Source organism: Ptiloglossa arizonensis, chromosome 10 (genome assembly GCF_051014685.1).
Source record: "Ptiloglossa arizonensis isolate GNS036 chromosome 10, iyPtiAriz1_principal, whole genome shotgun sequence".
Classification (NCBI taxonomy): domain Eukaryota; kingdom Metazoa; phylum Arthropoda; class Insecta; order Hymenoptera; family Colletidae; genus Ptiloglossa; species Ptiloglossa arizonensis.
Window position 1 is genome coordinate 15,669,907 of NC_135057.1, and position 17,341 is coordinate 15,687,247.

Genomic DNA, 17,341 nt, shown 5'->3' on the forward strand with positions numbered 1-17,341 from the left:
GAACTTATTACGTTACGCGCAGCGCGTGTAATGGTAGAAAGATTGGCTCGCCTTTCCGTTTCTTTCGATCCGATCCGACGGATCTGTGAAATTTGTCCAATTGAAATTTCCGGTTCGAGTAGTCGGGGACCTGAATGAATTTTTGCGAGCAATTCGAGGAAATCCTACGGGAAAATTTGTCGCGCGACGTAACTCGAATCGGAGACCCGAATCAATTATCGCGTCGAAGTATTCGTAGCGACGAATTCGAGAAATTGTACGGAAAAAATTCCGCTCGCGGGCTCGCGAAGCGAAATCACCGTGTCCGTAGAATAATGTTCTTTATCGTTGACGTCGACGGTGTATACGTTCGACAGCGTCGCTTCCTGGTTGGCAAGGGTTAATTCGAAGTATTTGTCGCGAGGGAGGGTGCGGCAGGATGCGCCGCTGGTACGCGCGTGATTAATATCCGACGTTCAGCGGTACAGGAACGCGCGAGCATGTGCCATTTGTTGGTCCACGATATTAGAAAGGTTACGGATCCGAAAGACGACGGAGAGATCCTGACATTTATCCGAACGGTACGAGCCCGGAATATAATTTATATTTTACGATGTAATATTGTCGTAATGAACGGAAGAACATCGTTGCACCGACGCGTAACCGACTTCGAATACCTCGAGCCTGAGTTAATGGTAGCCGAGTGTACGAACGGGAGTACGACTGCGGAAAACAAGTAGTAATAACCGTGAAAAGTCAGCCAACGGCCTCACGCAGTAGTAGCGGTGGTGACTGTAATCTTGACGCGGTTTCGTATACGTTCGTAATTTAGTACGCGAGGGTGCCGATTCACCCTGCGAATCTTCTTCTCGGGAACGAGTACACGAGCGTGACAGAACGTAACGATCGTTTTTCCGTTACTTTTTTTTTTTTTTTGACAACGTTTACCGATTCTCGCGAACGTGGTTCAAAACGACCGCTCTTCGCTGTCAGCCTGGTACCGTCCTGTCGTCGTACGTAAAGTATCCTTTCCCAGAGTCCTGCCGAGTATAATACAATATCGTCGATACGATGAACGATAACAGTTTCGAAATAATACATCCTCCAATTCTTTCGTTAAACGACAACGCGCGTTATCGTTCGATAACCGGTCGGAGATTTTTGCACGGTACCGCGCGTTCGTCTCCTGCGAACGTTTTCGTACGTTGAAATTCGTTCTCAAAGTTCTCACGCATCGCGTTGCAACCTGTGCGATAAATCTAATAGACAATAGAATAATCGCGAGTTTACTTCGCCACCGTAACAGGTGTATAATACCGCAAGGTTCTTATCGCAATGGTATCGTAACAATTAAGTATCGTTCACGGAGCGTAGCATTACGCCAACAGGTGTTACGCTTCCCTCGTGTCCGATTCACCGAGACGCGATCGTACACGACGAATTACCCGATCGACGTAACGCGTGTCCGTAAAGCGAGCTTCATAAATCTTATCTGGCTCGGTATAGCGATTCGTCGAGCGCGTTCGAGGGAACGATTCGACCGGAAATCTGATCGTTTTCCGCGTAGGTAAGCATAACGATCGCCAACGCGGCGTTTATCCGACGCCGTATCTTTCCCGCGATAGAGCGAGAAAGTATCGTCGACGAACCTCTCTAACGACTTATTTCGCGAACCGCGCCCGTGATAAATTCGCGCCGCAATCGTTCTTCAACGCGAAACGGCCCTACGCGCCCACTTGTCTAACATTATTTCGCACTGCCGCCATATACGGGGCAACATCGGCCGCGAAACAGTAAAATTCTATCGGGTTGCAGGGCGCTACGTGGGCGTTACACGCAACAGCTTCATTGTTTCACCGAACAATAACTGTAACACGTACGGGTCTGTTTTATCTTCGGGTGTCGTGCGTACACGGAAGACGTATCGATCGCCGCCCGCTTCTGAATCGCCTTCGAAAGGAAACTACCTCATAACGTTTCGTTTACCGGCTCGTATCGCGATAAAATGTGCACGGTGATGTTTAAAATAGCTGGCCGAAACTTTCGAACCGTATTCTACCGCTATGAAAAAATAAAGAAAGATAAAGAACACTCTCCGTTCGGTTCGACGTGTACGAGTACAGGTCCTCCGCATTGCGTTGAAGAAACTGTCGCCGTTGAATCGGTTGACTGGGAAAGAAATGTTCTTTTAGCGAAGCGTGTTGACAAAATATACATTTTATTATATACACCTAGATCTGGTAAAAAAAATTACAAAACCGAGAAGATAATCATTTCCTGGGCGCTCCGTATGCATCCGGCATTCTCTCTATAGTGTATCTGTGCTGGGCGACGTACATTATGGGCACACCGGTAATTTTTCGTATCCTCCTTTTCAAGTCTTTGTCGTTCGTTGCCACGATATAACATTTGTGCTGAAATATTAATCATAATATACCTTGTATTAACTAACGTTGAATCGACTATTCGTTTTTTTAAATAATAATTATACTAACTTGGGTCACCCTATTAACGATACAGTCATCCGCGTAAGTGCCTTTGTGCAAGCAGTTCAACCTCTCGAATCTGGGATCCTTTATGATTTTTAACGCTATTTTGTATTTCTGTCCAAGTTTTTCCAATTCACCCATAACGCAATCCGTTATGTATGGTATACACTTTGCGTACAGACATTCCATCATATTTTCTATAATATCTAATTTGTTTTTGATCGAAAAGTTTATAAAATTTGTATCCACCAAGATATGGTAAGGAGGACCCAACTGGGTATTATATTGGAAGAACAATGCGGACGATTGCTGGGGTCTGTAATAATATATAGCAATATATTTTGAAATTCGCTATAAAATATCAAACGATCCACAAAGATACGTACACTTCTTTTATTTTGAGTTGAGTGGGATCTTCTTTCTTGGCTTTCTTTGGAGGTGCACGTTTTTCTAGTTTTCTGAAAACGATAAAGCAACATTTACAAGGGATTTACGGAAAGTGTATTTTTTTTTCTTTTCATAAAAATAAGGATGTTTAATAGTTTAGAAATCCTCTTACATTCTCGAGTCGCTTAAACTTATCATCTTTTTCATTTGCGCAAACTTCTGCATCACGACTCTCCGTGTCTTTTTATTTTTCCCCTGTATAACACAAATTAATAAAAAACCACTTAAGTTATTACAAGGAATTGGAGCTTTAAAAGTATAACCTGAAAGACAGCTAATACATTTTACATTTCTAAGAAACGTTATAATTTTTCATACAAGGAAGTAAAATTTAGAGTGATTTAAAAATATTTACCATTGTTGTTTAGTATACAATATCCTGTTATTTGTATAAACAAAAACGATTATTGTATAATCTGTCAACTTAATACATCGCATATCACGTGGGAAACATATTCAGTGTTGCCAATTGTTTACAGCCGTACCAACTTACAGTGTTTATAATTCGTCAAAATAAGTTATATGATCACAATCTTAAAAAACATTAACTAGTTGTTATGTATTCTTGGGAATTGTAAATAGTACTCTGCAACTTCAATTTGGGAAATGGAATTACTGCTCGTGGAATGTTGAAACACATTGCTCACTGAATGTATAGAAGTTTTCGACGAGGTTTAAAAGAACACGAGTAATTGTTTAAAACAATTCTAAAACGTTTATCGATAATTGGAATTGTAGGAATAAAATAAGCTACATTCGTATGTTTAAATATTGAAGGTCATTTCTTTGCAACGTAGACAATTTTCTTTACAAAGATCATTTTTAATACGCCATGTTTCTTATTGGTCGAACCAATAAGCCAGAGCGTCTCCTTCGTGTAAACTGCCATCTTCTTTTAATACGTCGTTGTACTTCGTGAAACATTAGTTTTTGTTTTTCATACAAACGGCTGGTCAGGTACACAAAGGAAATATATCGACGAGTAGCGATAATTAACTAATTATTGTCAATACTAGTTTGGGAGTTAACGAACGGAATTTGATCAAGTTGCGTAAAACGTTCACCATTTACGTTTACTTGTGATTGGATATTGTGTGACTTAAAGAAAATGTCAAGAAAACCGTACAAGTCCGCATGGGGCGGTCGTGGTGGAAGATTCAACAATACAGACGAGAAACATTATTTCGGTATATTATTTACTTCATCGAATTGTGCATTTATTATGACTCACATTTTCGTTAACGAGATGCGTTAACACGTTTACTATCCTCGAATGTGGATCGGGACAATTTTTATTCGGAAGTTCTTAATACATCCAAATATGCGTCACAATAGCTTTGACTAGAATATTATTACTTTCCGAATTTTACTAGCGACACCCAGCTCTACTTATGGAAATAGTGGATGTGTTAATATTATTGTATTGTTATCGTTTTTATTATTTTATCAAGTTGTATCAATAAATTATACTTTGTACTTTACAAAATTTCATATTATACACAGGTCACGATATTCGTGTACAAAGACCCAATGAAGGCTCGTTTCATGGAAGTAGGCCTAGAGTAACGTTCAAAACCCAATCAGCAGCAAGATCGGCTAAAAATATACGCAAAAACTTGGTGCTAGCATGTTTGGACGACGATGTTCAAATGGCATCAAGTTCTAATAACAATAGCGGGGACTTCATTATCAGAGGAAGAGAGTGGGGTGTTCAACGCGGAAGAGTCAGTCCTTTACCTATGAGAGCATTTAGAGGAGGAAAAATGCCTCATAGAATCAGGCAACTTCTCGCTGGAGAACCTAATTGTTATAAAATTATTGTAAGGTTACTAGAATTAGATTTTAGTGATTATCTAAGTTTGATACATATTGTAAAGGTTTTTTTTTAAATTATAGATACCATACGGACACAAATACGATAAAGATTACATATTAAATAACCTTCTTAGTTATATTGCGCCAGAAACTTTTACTCCAATAATGGTAAACATGAATAATTTTGATACTTTTTATAATTAAGAAGTTAATGTAATTTGTAACTTTGTAAAAAAATTTGTTAACAGTATAAGGTTGGTGCAAACGAAGCCAGTTTTTATGTAGACGATCAGAAAGTAGCGATCGCGCTCATTAATTGTAATTACAAGATTACAACTGTGAATGGTTTTAAACTACAAGTAAGAGTTATGCAACCAGGATTTCCACATTGTGAAATAGATAACAAATTGAAAGAAAAACTGAAACAAGCTATGGCTAAAAGATATGTGAATGAAACAAATGCATTAGATTTATCAAAATTTCATCTAGATCCAGGTCAGTGAATTTTGAAATTTAAAGTCCTACCGCTTTACTGTTTTAAATATACTAACTATATAAATGTAATTTTCCATTGCAGATCTTGTTGCTGACTATTTCTTTCCATTGTCCCGTCCTATAATGCTGAAAACAGTATTGGACATTGTAGCAGAATACATACCAAATTTGGAAGCACTAAATCTAGATGCAAATAAATTGCAAATACTCGACAAGTTAAATTGTTTGAGTAAAAAATTTTCAAAATTAAAAATACTCTACATTGGAGATAACAGAGTAACTAATGCAAAATCAAATAATTCTGTTATTTAATTCTTAGGTAATGGTGTAAATTTCAATACGTAACTTATATTTTTAGATAAAAGAAATTAACCAGTTAGACAGCTTCAAAGATCTAAAACTGGAGGAACTCAAGCTGGCGGGAAATCCCGTTTGTGCCAAGTATAAAACCCGACAAAATGACTACATTAGGTAATGTATTGTTTCAATATTATCTTTTTTCTCTTGATAGCAGAATTCTCCAGGTGGATAACTTTCCTGAAGCTGCCATTACACTGATAAAATGTTTACAGTGTTCAGATAATATGTTGAGTTTTTAAACAGAATACGAGCAGTTTAAGAGTACCTCAAATACCTCCTCGTATTTGAAATAATTTATTTTCAATTTGACATCTAGTGTACTTAAAATTTAATAGTAAAATTGATTGTTACGAAATTAAAGAATTTTCCCTGGAAGTTCTAAACGGTCTGTGTATTTTCTTTCTTGTCACATTCTTCAGTAATAAGGCAAATGTTTCTGTTATTACGATTAACTTGGAGCTTTCGGGCTTCTGGCTTTTCTTTCCCGACCATAGCGACGTGCGGAAACGATTTCCGAAACTCTTACGGCTGGTGAGTAACTATTGCGCCATCAGCAATTAATACATGATTTAATCGTACGTAACCGTTTTTCATGCTACAAAAGGATGGTATGGAACTTCCAAAACCAATCTTGTTTGACGTAGCGGACGATGGAAACAAAATGCCATCCTCTCAAAAGATGTTCGTTGCAAATGCAAAAGCGCAAGAAGTTGCAAGTCAATTTCTGCAACAATATTTCCTCATATTCGATAGTGGGAATCGCCAACGATTATTATTTGCATATGACGAACACGCATGTTTTAGCATGACTATATTTTATTCTCAAAATTCTAACAAGTAAGTTTTTATTGAAATGCTTTATTTGTGCACATTAACGTACAAGATATTTCATTACTAAATTAATCGTCATAGATTAAACGGATACCTCATGGAAAACAGAAACTTATACAGAATAAACGACACAAACAAAAGGCAAAAGCTACTGAAACAGGGACGATTACCCGTAGTTTCGTTTATTTCCGAAATACCTCAAACTTCCCACTATTTGAATACATTCACAATGGACATCAGCCTAGTAACGGTAAGATCTTATTTTCTGATTAATGACAATTTACAAACTTCGATAATTTGTCTAACTATGTTATTGTAATCCAGGAAGGAATGATGCTGATCACAGTCACGGGCTTATTCAAAGTACTCGATAAAAAAGAGCAGCCAATTCATTTCTTTAATCGAACTTTTATAATAGTCCCCGAAGGAGCTGGTTACTGTATTCGAAACGAACAATTACATATCAACAATCCGACGGAAGCGCAGCTGAAACATCTGAATAATCAGTTGGAGGCACAAATGTCGGTGCCAGCATCATCGCAAGCATCTTCAAGTAACAACGACGTGAAACCGGCGGTGCCGTCACCATTATCCGAGGTCGTGAAGCAACAAATGACTGTAATGCTTAGTCAACAAACGAATATGAATCTGGATTGGAGTCTAAAATGTTTAGAGGAAGTGCAGTGGAATTACAACAACGCGCTCGCTGCGTTCCAAGAGTTCTTCAAACGCGGACAGATACCACGGGAAGCATTTAACAAATAAGAAGTACAATGTGTCGAAGAAAGTAAGATTTACGGAAGTTTTAATTTTACCCATTATTCTTTTTTGTTGCATGCTTTACGATACACGGTGCTTCTACATCATGATCTGAATGAAAGCATAGAGAAATTGGGTGTCTTTTTAATTATGTTTTTTTTTCCTCATTAAGTAAAATTAAATCGAACCGATGTTCGTTAATTGCATCTTATATGCTTACTTTTCAAAAAAATTGTCCTGTTTTGATCACCCAAATTCTTTGTCACCAGCAATGTGTGTCTGCAACAAGCAAAAAGAAGTTTGTTGTAAATTAAAAATTAAAAAAGGAATTAAAGGTTTTCTTCCGTAAAATGATTCGTTTAATAACAAACTTCTTTTTGCATTAATTAATCGAAACAGCCAGATATTTATAAAACATTCGTATCAGAAAATCAATTTTTGCATGATGAAAGAAATAATGTAAACCTTGTCTCCGTGGTAAATTGACTATTGTCGATGAATAAGGATGTCGAACACGGAGAATTCTGATTAGCAACGAGAGTCTGTAATAGGTGTATGCGCTAAAGAAAATAGGTTTTAGTCGTGACAAAAAAGTCACAGTGTGTAAGACTTCGCGACATTCGTTGCATCAATTGCAGAAACACTGCTCTTTGTTCAGATTATGATGTGAACTCAAACGAAGTTAGAATTCAGTGATAATTTTTAAGTTTAAAAGGGTAAATGATTCTAACAAGTGTACCTTTAAATGTTCCCCAGTTATCAAATTATAAGAATCAAACATCCGAAATTTAATACTTGAGTTACAAGTAATACTTAGACCCGGTTATTGTCGAATTAATTATCACCTACACGTACATAATGATGTTTATTTTTATACCATAATTCAATCAATTTGTATACGCTATACTAACTTTCATTTTAGAACGAGTATTGAAATAGGATCCTAAAAGATTCCAATCGATAATTATCATTGAGTAATTGTTAAAAGAGTATGATTGTGTTCGCATTTGATGAATGTAACTTTCGATTGTAATATCTCTAGCAGAATAAGCATCATTATGTATTCAGTGCAAACTAGTTTACATAAAACCTCGTAAGGTTACAAGGTGATGAGAAGAATTATATGATCATAAGTAGGTCATATATTTTGTTCGAATCGTATTACGCTGGTTAATCGTAATCATTACAAATATGTATTACATAGTTTTTTCAATGTTTCAATAGGTATGTCAAATGTCTATTGTACAGTGAAATTCTTTTTTAGCAGTTTTAATCGATATTAAGATTATCCCGAAGAAAAATTACTATGAAAAAAAAATAACGAAAGAAGTCAGCCTGTCTAGAATATGTCTAATGAAATGCCCATTGAAACACTATGATGTTAGCTTTTCGCGTTAAACCAATTATCGCAAATTGTATACATGAATGTACATGATATTATCATTCATCATCGTTTACATCGTTTTGTCTAAATATGCTACATACACTTCGTAAGTCTAAAGATTGCGTGTACAACGTGTGAGCAGAAATTATTTATCGGTGTCCACGAATAATAATGCACCTCTAGCATAACGGATCGCCTCTGGCTACGCATATTCGTCCAAAAGAAAAGCCAGTTAATACTCGATCGTGCAAAGCAGTTAGTACTCTAAATAATCAGCTAATTCGTCACAGAAGTTCATTGTGGCGTGAATGCAATGAATAACGAAAGGCTGAGCAATCCCGATGAATTAATCAGGGATCCTCGTCAAACACGAATGTGCATCGGAGACAAACTACGCAAGTTTGTGATCCCTTTCCCGTCGTAGCCTGTCGCAACGCCGATTAATGCGCTACGACGAATAAGATACAGCTAACCCTACCAGACGCCAATACAAAGATAAGAATAAACTATTAGCATCGCACAGAACGAAATCTGACTTCAGCTTCGTGCAGCAGTTGCTTCCTGAATCCACGAACTAACTTGCCGCGGCGCTTATGTCAATTAGACAAAAGCAATGCCCGCGTCGCCAGTTGTCGTGTGTCTTCCATGAAGACACATTGGATAATAACGACAGACGTAACTGACCTAAAATGTGTGAGAAACGGAATTCTAGAAAGTAGAACAAAATCCACGCGATTACAATGTAATTAATGAAATGAGATTGAAATATCCAAACCGAAAGAATAGCTTATGCTCATACTTTGTACATATTTTATAGAACTCTGACGACGAAAGTATTTTTTAGCAATACTGTCGGATCTCTTTCAGAAAACGTTCGTCAAATCACATATTTTGCGTACCGTCGGTATTTTCTATTCGTCGTTCAAACGATATCGATCATGCTCATCAGGAAAAGAAACATTTTTTTACTGTGTATTTGCGGAACGATAACCATTTACGAAGCCGTTTGTTGATTTTTCGATATGATGTAAAACTATCAATCGTGAATGTTCCGTATACTCTCATTTTTGTTCAGGAAAAAAAAATAAACATACGTGGCATGTAGAGGTATGTAATGTTTAGATACATTTTTACAATTTCTGCGTCGTTTTGTCAGTTGATATGTTTGAGTCTAATAGAAACATGTAAATACACATTACGTGATTAACAAGAATAAATATTTGTATACGTAAGTTTGAGTTTTTCGTAGACAACATTGAAGAAAATGTAAATAAAAAATAGAACTTTATTAAGTACGGCGCATGTTTACAAGGCGAACGTTAAAACTATTTAACATCATTTCAACGTTTGTTTAAATTTTCTGTAGATATCATTTGTTTTTGGAATTAATTATAGCTGTCGTTCCCTTGATTTCATCCTCGGTTCCCTGCAAATAATTTGTAATCTAAGCTCGTCTTAAATAACACTAGGCACAATAAAATATTTATCTCGTTATTTGATAAATCCTCTTTACCTTTTCCTCTTAAAGAAACCCAACTGTTTGAAAAATAATATTAATAATATTTTAAACATTTTATTAACATTCACAAAATAAGAAATATTACCGTTCTTAAAATCGCAACGAATATAAACAAAAATAAAAGTCCTACTAGCACAGAGACAAGAATGATCCATAATTTTAGTCCTTCAGTTTTTGAAATATTATAAAGCATTGTTACAATTTCCATTGTAAATCTAAAATGGGCACATATCATTTAGAAAATATTTGAATGTATTCAAGTCGTGCAGCAAATATTTAAAAGAATATAAAAATTTACCGAGTCCCATTAATAGGTAATCTTATAGCAGGTTTTATTATTTCCACTGTAGCCTCGGTAGCAAATTTTAAAACAACTCCATTATTGTCTGAGATATCTTAACACATTTAAAACAAAATTGGATAAATTTTAATTACAAGTTGTAGCAGACAAAAGTGCAATGCAAGCAAATTACCTTTAAGTTTTTCAAGATTTAAAACAAGTTTGATTAACAGCTTTCCAATGTCTTGTAATGTTTGCAATGCATTTAAATCACACACAATGGTTGTACAGTTTACGTAAGAAGACGAACAATTCATGTATAAAACATCAGTTGTCAAATTCTCATTTACAGTTCGCAGAATTTCAATATTCTCCACGTCATAAAATTCGATACTCGACTCATTTGTATCCACTTCATACGTCACATGAGCTCTACTTTGTTGCAATTTACTAGACATAGAATGCATGTCAAATTGATCTAACAGTTCTCCTTCTATTTCAACTTGTCGAGTGTCTAGTAAAGCATCTTCTGAGAAGCACTCAAAACGTTCTCCCGATACGTATAGCTAAAAATATGTACTTTTCCAAATTCAAATGTTTATGAAAATAAGTTCAACGTTTCTTACCTGAGGTTTATATATATGCACTAAAGGTTCTGAATTGTTAATAATTGTTGGTATTTTAACGACAAGTTGTGCAACTTCTATAGGTGTAGCACCAAGTTTATATACTTGGTAAGTATGTTGAAAACTGATGTTTGGAACATTGTCGTTCATAGTGGACAGATAATACGTTTCTTCGTTTGCTTTACTAAAAAACAAGATATTTTAAAATATGCTTCACTACTTGATGAGGAAAGTTTGTAAAAACTACGAACCCGTTTAGAGATAATGAAACTTCGCTTATTAGATTGAGCGTCTTATTTATATTTACTGTCCCTTGATTTGTACTACGAGTTTTTATTGTTATGTTGAAATTTAATTTATGATTATGCAATGAACCATTAATTAAATGTTTCATATCTAAGTCAAGTATAATACTTTTCTGTAACAATTCATTTATTATAGTATATATCAATGAACACAGTTTCAGTAAAATACCTCTTCTCCTTTCCAAAGAGGGTTTCCTGCTTCACAGAATACCATTAGGGTTTCTTTAGACGTGTCTTCTTGACAAGAAGGTAAAATGCTACGTAATATTACCCCTTTGGGAACTGTAAATTCAAGTGTAGTAAGATATGCGGGTTCGCCATGATTCTTTAAACTGACTTCTAAGTTTATATCAGTTGAACCAATTACCCATGTGTTATTGTCTCTAAAAAAAATTGTTCTAAATCAATAAAACATGAAAGATTGTGATAGATTTTCTAATTCTTACCGTACACCATGAAATTTCGCAGTGCCTGATATATTAGAGTTGCAGACTGTATCTGTTCCACAACCAATGTTAAAGGGAAGTAAAATTTGAGCAACATCTAACTTGTTATCTCTTCTTTCCACGGGACAATATTTGCAGAAGTTACCCGATGTATTACTATGTACGAAATGATGCCTTGCAAAAATACTAATCGGCTCGATAAACTCTCGTATATTCCTCTGTAAAACACGCTAAATAGAATCAAGGTCAAATCGATGGAATAATTTATATAAAAATAAATCGTTACCGAAATATTGACTCGAGTTTGTAAACACGTAACTAAATTTAAGTTATAGGATTTCAACTCAAAGTATGTTTCCTTCGTCCGCTGGTATTGTTCGTCCACAGTGATTGTAATTCTAAATTTTGTAGCTAGAGATGAATTAAATTGCATTATATTTAAATTAAATAATATTAACTCCGCGTAAACATTTGTGTAACTTACATCGTACGCGTTCTATATTGTATCCATCGTATCTTGGACATGTCTCGATTAAAAATTGTTCGGCGTCCCTTTCCAAAACATTAGGTGCAACACGAATTACGAGTTCCGTTTTTATTACTGGTTTACTGCGAAGCACTATAGCATGTCCCGATTTGTATGCCCCTACTGGGATATCCAAATATCTAAGTACATACAAAACAACGATTGGATTACTTATATTTTAGTACTATTGTACTATCGTGTAAAATGTGAACTGCACCGACCCGTTTCCATCGATATCTACTGGCGTGGAGGTCGAAAACCCAAATCTCTCCATTTTAGACAAAGTATTAGATAGGGCTAAACTTATAGCTTCAATCCGTTCTGATACCTGTAAATTTGTCTGTTTCAGATTTGGACCGCCGTTGTATATATAAATCACTCCAGATTCTTCCCAAGGTGCTCCTACAATGATATCTGCAACGTATTTAAAAATGCGTACTCTATAAAACCTAACACACATTTGACGTTTAACAAACAATTACCATCAAATCCATCGGCATCTAGATCACCGCTAGCTAGTGCGTATCCAAAGTGTGCTCCTTCGATGGCTCCATACAAGAGTACAACAGTTCCAAATTGTCCCTTTTCAAAACCATGAAACACATTACCACTAGAAACACAATACTTTGTGTAGTTTGAAATATTTCTTACCTTTAAGGTACCGAAATATGCGTATACTTTCCCGTTATCTTGTCCCCAGTAGGGTGCTCCAATCAAAAGATCGTCTAAACCATCGTTGTTTAAATCCCCCACAGCCAAACTTGCTCCAAAGAATTCTCCTGTATCGGTACCATACAGTTTCGCAATAATCGATGGTTTTGTTCCTGGATCGATTATAGCTACCTAAGAAGACGTTTTATGTACAGAGTGCCTCACTTTAATTAAAAAATGAATTTTTATTACCTGACCCACATATTGCCAATCTGGAGCACCGCTGACATAAAGTAATTGATTTTCTTCAAAGAAACAACCAGATTCAACGCTATGACCTGAAGTACAGTATTACATATTTACAAAAAGAAAACAAATCTATTGATATAATGAACTCACCGAACTGAGACAATTCGTCGTTTAATGGTAACTCTATGGATATTCTTTTATTTTTATGTTTGATGTCCACAGTGCCATAATTCTCATGCATAGGTTTTCCTATAATACGTTTTATTTCTTTCTTTCCTTTATTTTCGTTTTCCTATATTTTATTAATAGTTACTTGTGCGATATTAAAATGCATACTTTTGTAAAATATAATTTACATACCCTTGCTGAGGCATAATGGATGGAAAAGCCATACATTGGATTGTACCAAAACTTTGATGTGAAATCTAATTAATTTAAAGAAAAAATATTATTTTCTGTATTACGGTCCATGTCAAACGGAGACTACTACTAAACAACGCTCTATTCCTTTTCTATCAAATTATAATTTTTTTTTTAGAGTACACCGCAAACTTTTATGTAAAAATTTTATAATATAAGAACAAGAATGCTATTAACACCATTAATATTACTGATTACGCAACTATGAAATGCAAGATTTTCATCTTCAATAAACAATGCATTTGAAGAAACCTTTCCACTGTAACACATTCCCTGCATGGTGTCATATTGGCTGTCTTCGGCATCATTAAGGATGCTTATAATCGTCCGCGGTGCGCACACCTAAAATTAATTAATCACGTTAATTGAAACGAACACGAGACAATGTAAAGAAAATAATTGTACTTACAGTTAATATTCCATTCGACCTATCTATGGAGACAGCACCTCCAAACCAACCATACTGCTTTTTTATAAGAACATGTATTTTGTATTGCGCTATGTAAGCCTTTTCAGTCTCGATATTCCTCGGTTTAATTTCCTCGCACGTTTTATTATATGTAATTGTACAGCGGTATACAACACCAGGTTCCATTGGGTACAGTAATTTCTGTTTGGTGAAACTGGTATAGTTGCCTCTTGGTGCTCCAACTATCAACCTTCCGCATTCGTAGTTATACAAAATTAAATATTATCTGAGAAAACAATTTTATTAAAATTATGATATATAGAAAATAACGTATGTTACCAGGATGTATTGTTGACCGACTCGTGATACAAATACACAGTGTAACCAAAGTAACTATGGTAGATGTTAAACGTATTTCTATAGGAATAAATAATTGGAAAGTCTGTATCTACATTATATCCGTATGCCATCGCAATGAACAATAAGAATATTGCTTTAGCGTCCATTCTATAAACTTTTACTGCGGTTACAAGACTCGGTACTCTTCACTGTAAAGACTTCCAATATCGCAAATTTTTATTCAACATACAGGAAGACTGATGATAAGGCAATCACCAGGAAATGTATCATCATGGCATTTGTTAATGGTGACCAACGAATAATTTATCTCATCGGACTTGTCGCATTATAAACATACAACAGATAATCAAATTGAAATTTTATTTTTCTCCTTTAATACATTCTCCTTTAATAATTCTATTTAAGAGTGTTTCGCGGATCTTCTATCGGCAATGGTGGACACTGAAATACATCAGGATTGTATTCATTTTTCATACGATGTACGACGAATGTGAAAAAAAATTAATAATTGATATAAGTACCCCTGCTTGAGCTCGCAATTTCAAAGCTTTTAGCAATTGACGAGCGAGCTTCCTCTCTCTACTCTTGTGACTAGGATGTGTCATTAAAAATGGTATTTGGTATTTACTCTGCCCTGTATCATTGCTAAATTTGTCCATGTACTTCCAAAAAACTAAAACTTCCCTTAAATCTATGCAACTCTAAAACATACACTGTAATTTCGTAATTAAAACAAACATTTTAAGGACATGTAAAAAAGGTACCTTTGCAGCTAATTGAAATCCCAGATCGTCTGCTTCAATTTCTAAGCGTCTTTTATATGGAAAGGAAAATAAAATAGTTTGAAAAAAGCCAGTTCCCAGGTCAATCAATAACGCTTTCCATTTTGCGAAGCACATCCAAATAAAAAATGTAGGTATGCTGAATATAATTTTTTTAACCATTTCGTAAGAAAATAATTCAGCCTGGAGACAAATATATAATGAATCCTTAATTCTCTTTAAGGCACTTAATCTGTAATTATAATTTCTTTGTGGGTTATAACTCACCATGTGTAGAAGCAAAACATGTGACATTTCGTGTGCTAAAATAAATGTTAATTGGTCATCATTTTTGACCATGTTGAAGATACCAGAAAAGATAAATATATTACCATCCTAAAACATTTAAAACAAGATATTATTTTTGTTAGTAACAAAATTTTAATTTAGTTATTTGAATAGTACAGTTATTTACATACTGGTAAAATCATAGCATTAGTTAGTGGCATATCGACCACATTGATAGTCCATTCTGTATTTGCAAATATTTCTTTATTAGCAACCAGCAATTTCCTTATTATCATAGATAGTTTCCAATATATAGGATCGGTTCTTGGTATCAAGTTATCTTTGTATACTAAAAATAACTATATAAATTTATAACTATATAAAAAGGTATTTAATTACATATTTATAATGTTTTATCTGTACTTTTCTAGAAATGAATCTTCCAAGTTCAGCTTGCTCTGCTTTATTAAATATTATAAAACGTCGTCGTTTTAATACTGGATCTCTTTCAAAATGTGTTAAATAGTAAATCATTAAAATTGAAGAAAATAAACCCAAAGAACCTGAAAGTATATCTGTCAAATACTATTTGCATCATTTCAATCACTAGAGGATCATAAATTGTCTACCAAGAAATATATTTCTTCTTTGCCAATACCATCTTTTATACTTATCCTGTTCTGTTAGAGCTTTTTTCATCCACCAGTGTCTTACACACCATCCAGTAAGAATCGGACCAAACTGCAAAGTCTGAACCAAGAACACTGTAATAAAAGGCGATAAATGCAATCTCGGTGTAGTATAAAAATTTGACGTTTGAAGTTTTGAACATTGCCATCTTCTCTCTGACTTTTTATGTTGAAAAGAAAATTTTTCAGGAAGGGTAACAAATGAGAAATTTTTTGAGGCACATATTAAAGTATTACTGGTTGTAAATTGAAATCGTTTGAATCGTTTCACTATCCAAACATTATACATGTTTTTATATTGGATCAGTAATTATTGTTGTTTGATATTGGGGCAAATTTAACTACTGAAATGAATGAAAATATAATTAGTCATTTTTTTTAATGTTTATCAAATAAGATTGCTTTATGTTACGACTTAGCTTGTACACAAATTACAAATGGTGTCAAGTGTTTTTCGTAACGATATTAAAACATCAGAATGCTTGTTGATATGTAACGAAAAAAATCACACTATTTACAGCAATCCATTTAATTCACTTTAAAGGGATTATGGAACTCATGCTGTCATCTAGCAAGCGAAAATGAAAATTATTTCTCTACAAACTTGGGCATCCTGCCACTGAGGACACTACACTATGAGTTGGGTAATGAATGGTTACATATCATTTTCTTTGTAAATGGATTATTAATCCAAGAATTAAATTAATATTCCTTAAGTATGAATTATTGTATTTGAACGCAATTTCAAATTTGACCTTTTGGAACATGATAATCGAAGAGATTTTCCAAATTTATTTACATTTTGAAGGCCAATTACCTGACTATTTTGCTGTAAACTATACCTTTTTGACTTTATGACAAGACTCTATGTCTTCTAACTTTCTGTTTGGGAATAGCGTTTTCTGACTTTCTTCTTTGAAAACAGCGTTTTCTACTTGCTGTTTGATTAGCTACTTGCTATTACTCTTTCGTTACAAGTTTATCTTTGAAATGAAAACAATCTAGTAACTCCATCTAGCATATTAGCCGCGCGACGACTATATAGAAGTCGTATGAAGCAGTAGGGGATGCGATTGGCATACCATATTCCCCTCAAATGGAACGAATTAATCCCTCAAATTGTATGTACACCGATCTACACTTGTGTATCTTGTGACATTGCATACGGAAAATGGAAAAGTGGATGCTTCTTATATTCTCTAAATACATTTCGAAAATTTAAACGGAATACGTAACAATATTGATAGTCTGTA

At 34.8% G+C, this 17,341-nt stretch overlaps 4 protein-coding genes across 11 annotated transcripts; 1 reads left to right on the forward strand and 3 right to left on the reverse strand.

Moving 5' to 3' along the window:
• Window positions 1-2,186: 2,186 nt before the first annotated feature.
• Bka (FCF1 rRNA-processing protein Bka) lies at window positions 2,187-3,402 on the reverse strand. Its single transcript, XM_076321969.1, has 5 exons — window positions 3,271-3,402; window positions 3,028-3,110; window positions 2,855-2,926; window positions 2,475-2,784; window positions 2,187-2,393 (listed from the first exon to the last, which is right to left on the reverse strand). The coding sequence occupies exons 1-5, from the start codon at window positions 3,271-3,273 to the stop codon at window positions 2,250-2,252; spliced, it is 612 nt and encodes a 203-aa protein (XP_076178084.1). The 5' UTR covers window positions 3,274-3,402; the 3' UTR covers window positions 2,187-2,249.
• A 98-nt stretch (window positions 3,403-3,500) lies between these two features.
• On the forward strand, window positions 3,501-14,579 carry LOC143151934 (nuclear RNA export factor 1). 2 transcript variants are annotated; one of them, XM_076321471.1, is made up of 11 exons: window positions 3,501-4,102; window positions 4,419-4,735; window positions 4,812-4,898; window positions 4,979-5,225; window positions 5,308-5,501; window positions 5,584-5,696; window positions 6,080-6,116; window positions 6,190-6,422; window positions 6,498-6,666; window positions 6,741-7,203; window positions 12,611-14,579. In XM_076321471.1, exons 1-10 carry the CDS (start codon window positions 4,024-4,026, stop codon window positions 7,179-7,181), a joined length of 1,917 nt encoding a protein of 638 aa, XP_076177586.1. In that variant the 5' UTR covers window positions 3,501-4,023; the 3' UTR covers window positions 7,182-7,203; window positions 12,611-14,579. The 2 variants fall into 2 exon arrangements, with proteins under 2 accessions (XP_076177586.1, XP_076177585.1); XM_076321470.1 differs by lacking the exon at window positions 12,611-14,579 and having other exon boundaries at window positions 3,502-4,102; window positions 6,741-10,062.
• On the reverse strand, window positions 7,939-14,725 carry LOC143151933 (integrin alpha-4-like). 5 transcript variants are annotated; one of them, XM_076321465.1, is made up of 20 exons: window positions 14,330-14,503; window positions 13,991-14,240; window positions 13,785-13,923; window positions 13,522-13,586; window positions 13,312-13,453; window positions 13,165-13,250; window positions 12,913-13,104; window positions 12,744-12,843; window positions 12,483-12,675; window positions 12,220-12,401; window positions 12,022-12,146; window positions 11,736-11,953; window positions 11,459-11,672; window positions 11,236-11,402; window positions 10,985-11,168; window positions 10,552-10,924; window positions 10,377-10,473; window positions 10,164-10,293; window positions 10,073-10,095; window positions 7,952-9,985 (listed from the first exon to the last, which is right to left on the reverse strand). In XM_076321465.1, exons 1-20 carry the CDS (start codon window positions 14,494-14,496, stop codon window positions 9,949-9,951), a joined length of 3,084 nt encoding a protein of 1,027 aa, XP_076177580.1. In that variant the 5' UTR covers window positions 14,497-14,503; the 3' UTR covers window positions 7,952-9,948. The 5 variants fall into 5 exon arrangements, with proteins under 5 accessions (XP_076177583.1, XP_076177579.1, XP_076177581.1 ...); XM_076321464.1 differs by having other exon boundaries at window positions 7,949-9,985; window positions 12,744-13,104; XM_076321466.1 differs by lacking the exon at window positions 14,330-14,503 and adding an exon at window positions 14,580-14,725 and having other exon boundaries at window positions 7,950-9,985; window positions 12,744-13,104; window positions 13,991-14,276.
• Window positions 14,599-16,631, reverse strand: LOC143151935 (metalloendopeptidase OMA1, mitochondrial-like). 3 transcript variants are annotated; one of them, XM_076321473.1, is made up of 8 exons: window positions 16,607-16,631; window positions 16,029-16,163; window positions 15,823-15,962; window positions 15,591-15,758; window positions 15,400-15,507; window positions 15,115-15,315; window positions 14,872-15,051; window positions 14,599-14,791 (listed from the first exon to the last, which is right to left on the reverse strand). In XM_076321473.1, exons 1-8 carry the CDS (start codon window positions 16,614-16,616, stop codon window positions 14,747-14,749), a joined length of 987 nt encoding a protein of 328 aa, XP_076177588.1. In that variant the 5' UTR covers window positions 16,617-16,631; the 3' UTR covers window positions 14,599-14,746. The 3 variants fall into 3 exon arrangements, with proteins under 3 accessions (XP_076177588.1, XP_076177587.1, XP_076177589.1); XM_076321472.1 differs by lacking the exon at window positions 16,607-16,631 and having other exon boundaries at window positions 16,029-16,513; XM_076321474.1 differs by lacking the exons at window positions 14,599-14,791; window positions 16,607-16,631 and having other exon boundaries at window positions 14,928-15,063; window positions 16,029-16,513.
• Window positions 16,632-17,341: the final 710 nt, after the last annotated feature.

Coding starts and splice junctions, on each gene's coding strand:
- LOC143151934 (XM_076321471.1), top strand. CDS start 4,024: ATGTCAAGAAAACCGTACAAGTCCGCATGGGGCGGTCGTGGTGGAAGA. Junction 4,899..4,978: donor AAACTTTTACTCCAATAATG/GTAAACATGAAT, acceptor ATTTGTTAACAG/TATAAGGTTGGTGCAAACGA. Junction 6,667..6,740: donor TGGACATCAGCCTAGTAACG/GTAAGATCTTAT, acceptor ATTGTAATCCAG/GAAGGAATGATGCTGATCAC.
- LOC143151933 (XM_076321464.1), bottom strand. CDS start 14,496: ATGGACGCTAAAGCAATATTCTTATTGTTCATTGCGATGGCATACGGA. Junction 13,587..13,784: donor TGAAAATCTTGCATTTCATA/GTTGCGTAATCA, acceptor TAAATTAATTAG/ATTTCACATCAAAGTTTTGG. Junction 13,251..13,311: donor CGACGAATTGTCTCAGTTCG/GTGAGTTCATTA, acceptor ACTGTACTTCAG/GTCATAGCGTTGAATCTGGT.
- LOC143151935 (XM_076321472.1), bottom strand. CDS start 16,377: ATGTATAATGTTTGGATAGTGAAACGATTCAAACGATTTCAATTTACA. Junction 15,759..15,822: donor GAAGATTCATTTCTAGAAAA/GTACAGATAAAA, acceptor AAATTTATATAG/TTATTTTTAGTATACAAAGA. Junction 15,052..15,114: donor GATTTCAATTAGCTGCAAAG/GTACCTTTTTTA, acceptor TGTATGTTTTAG/AGTTGCATAGATTTAAGGGA.
- Bka (XM_076321969.1), bottom strand. Junction 2,927..3,027: donor AGTTTAAGCGACTCGAGAAT/GTAAGAGGATTT, acceptor TATCGTTTTCAG/AAAACTAGAAAAACGTGCAC. Junction 2,785..2,854: donor CAACTCAAAATAAAAGAAGT/GTACGTATCTTT, acceptor ATATTATTACAG/ACCCCAGCAATCGTCCGCAT.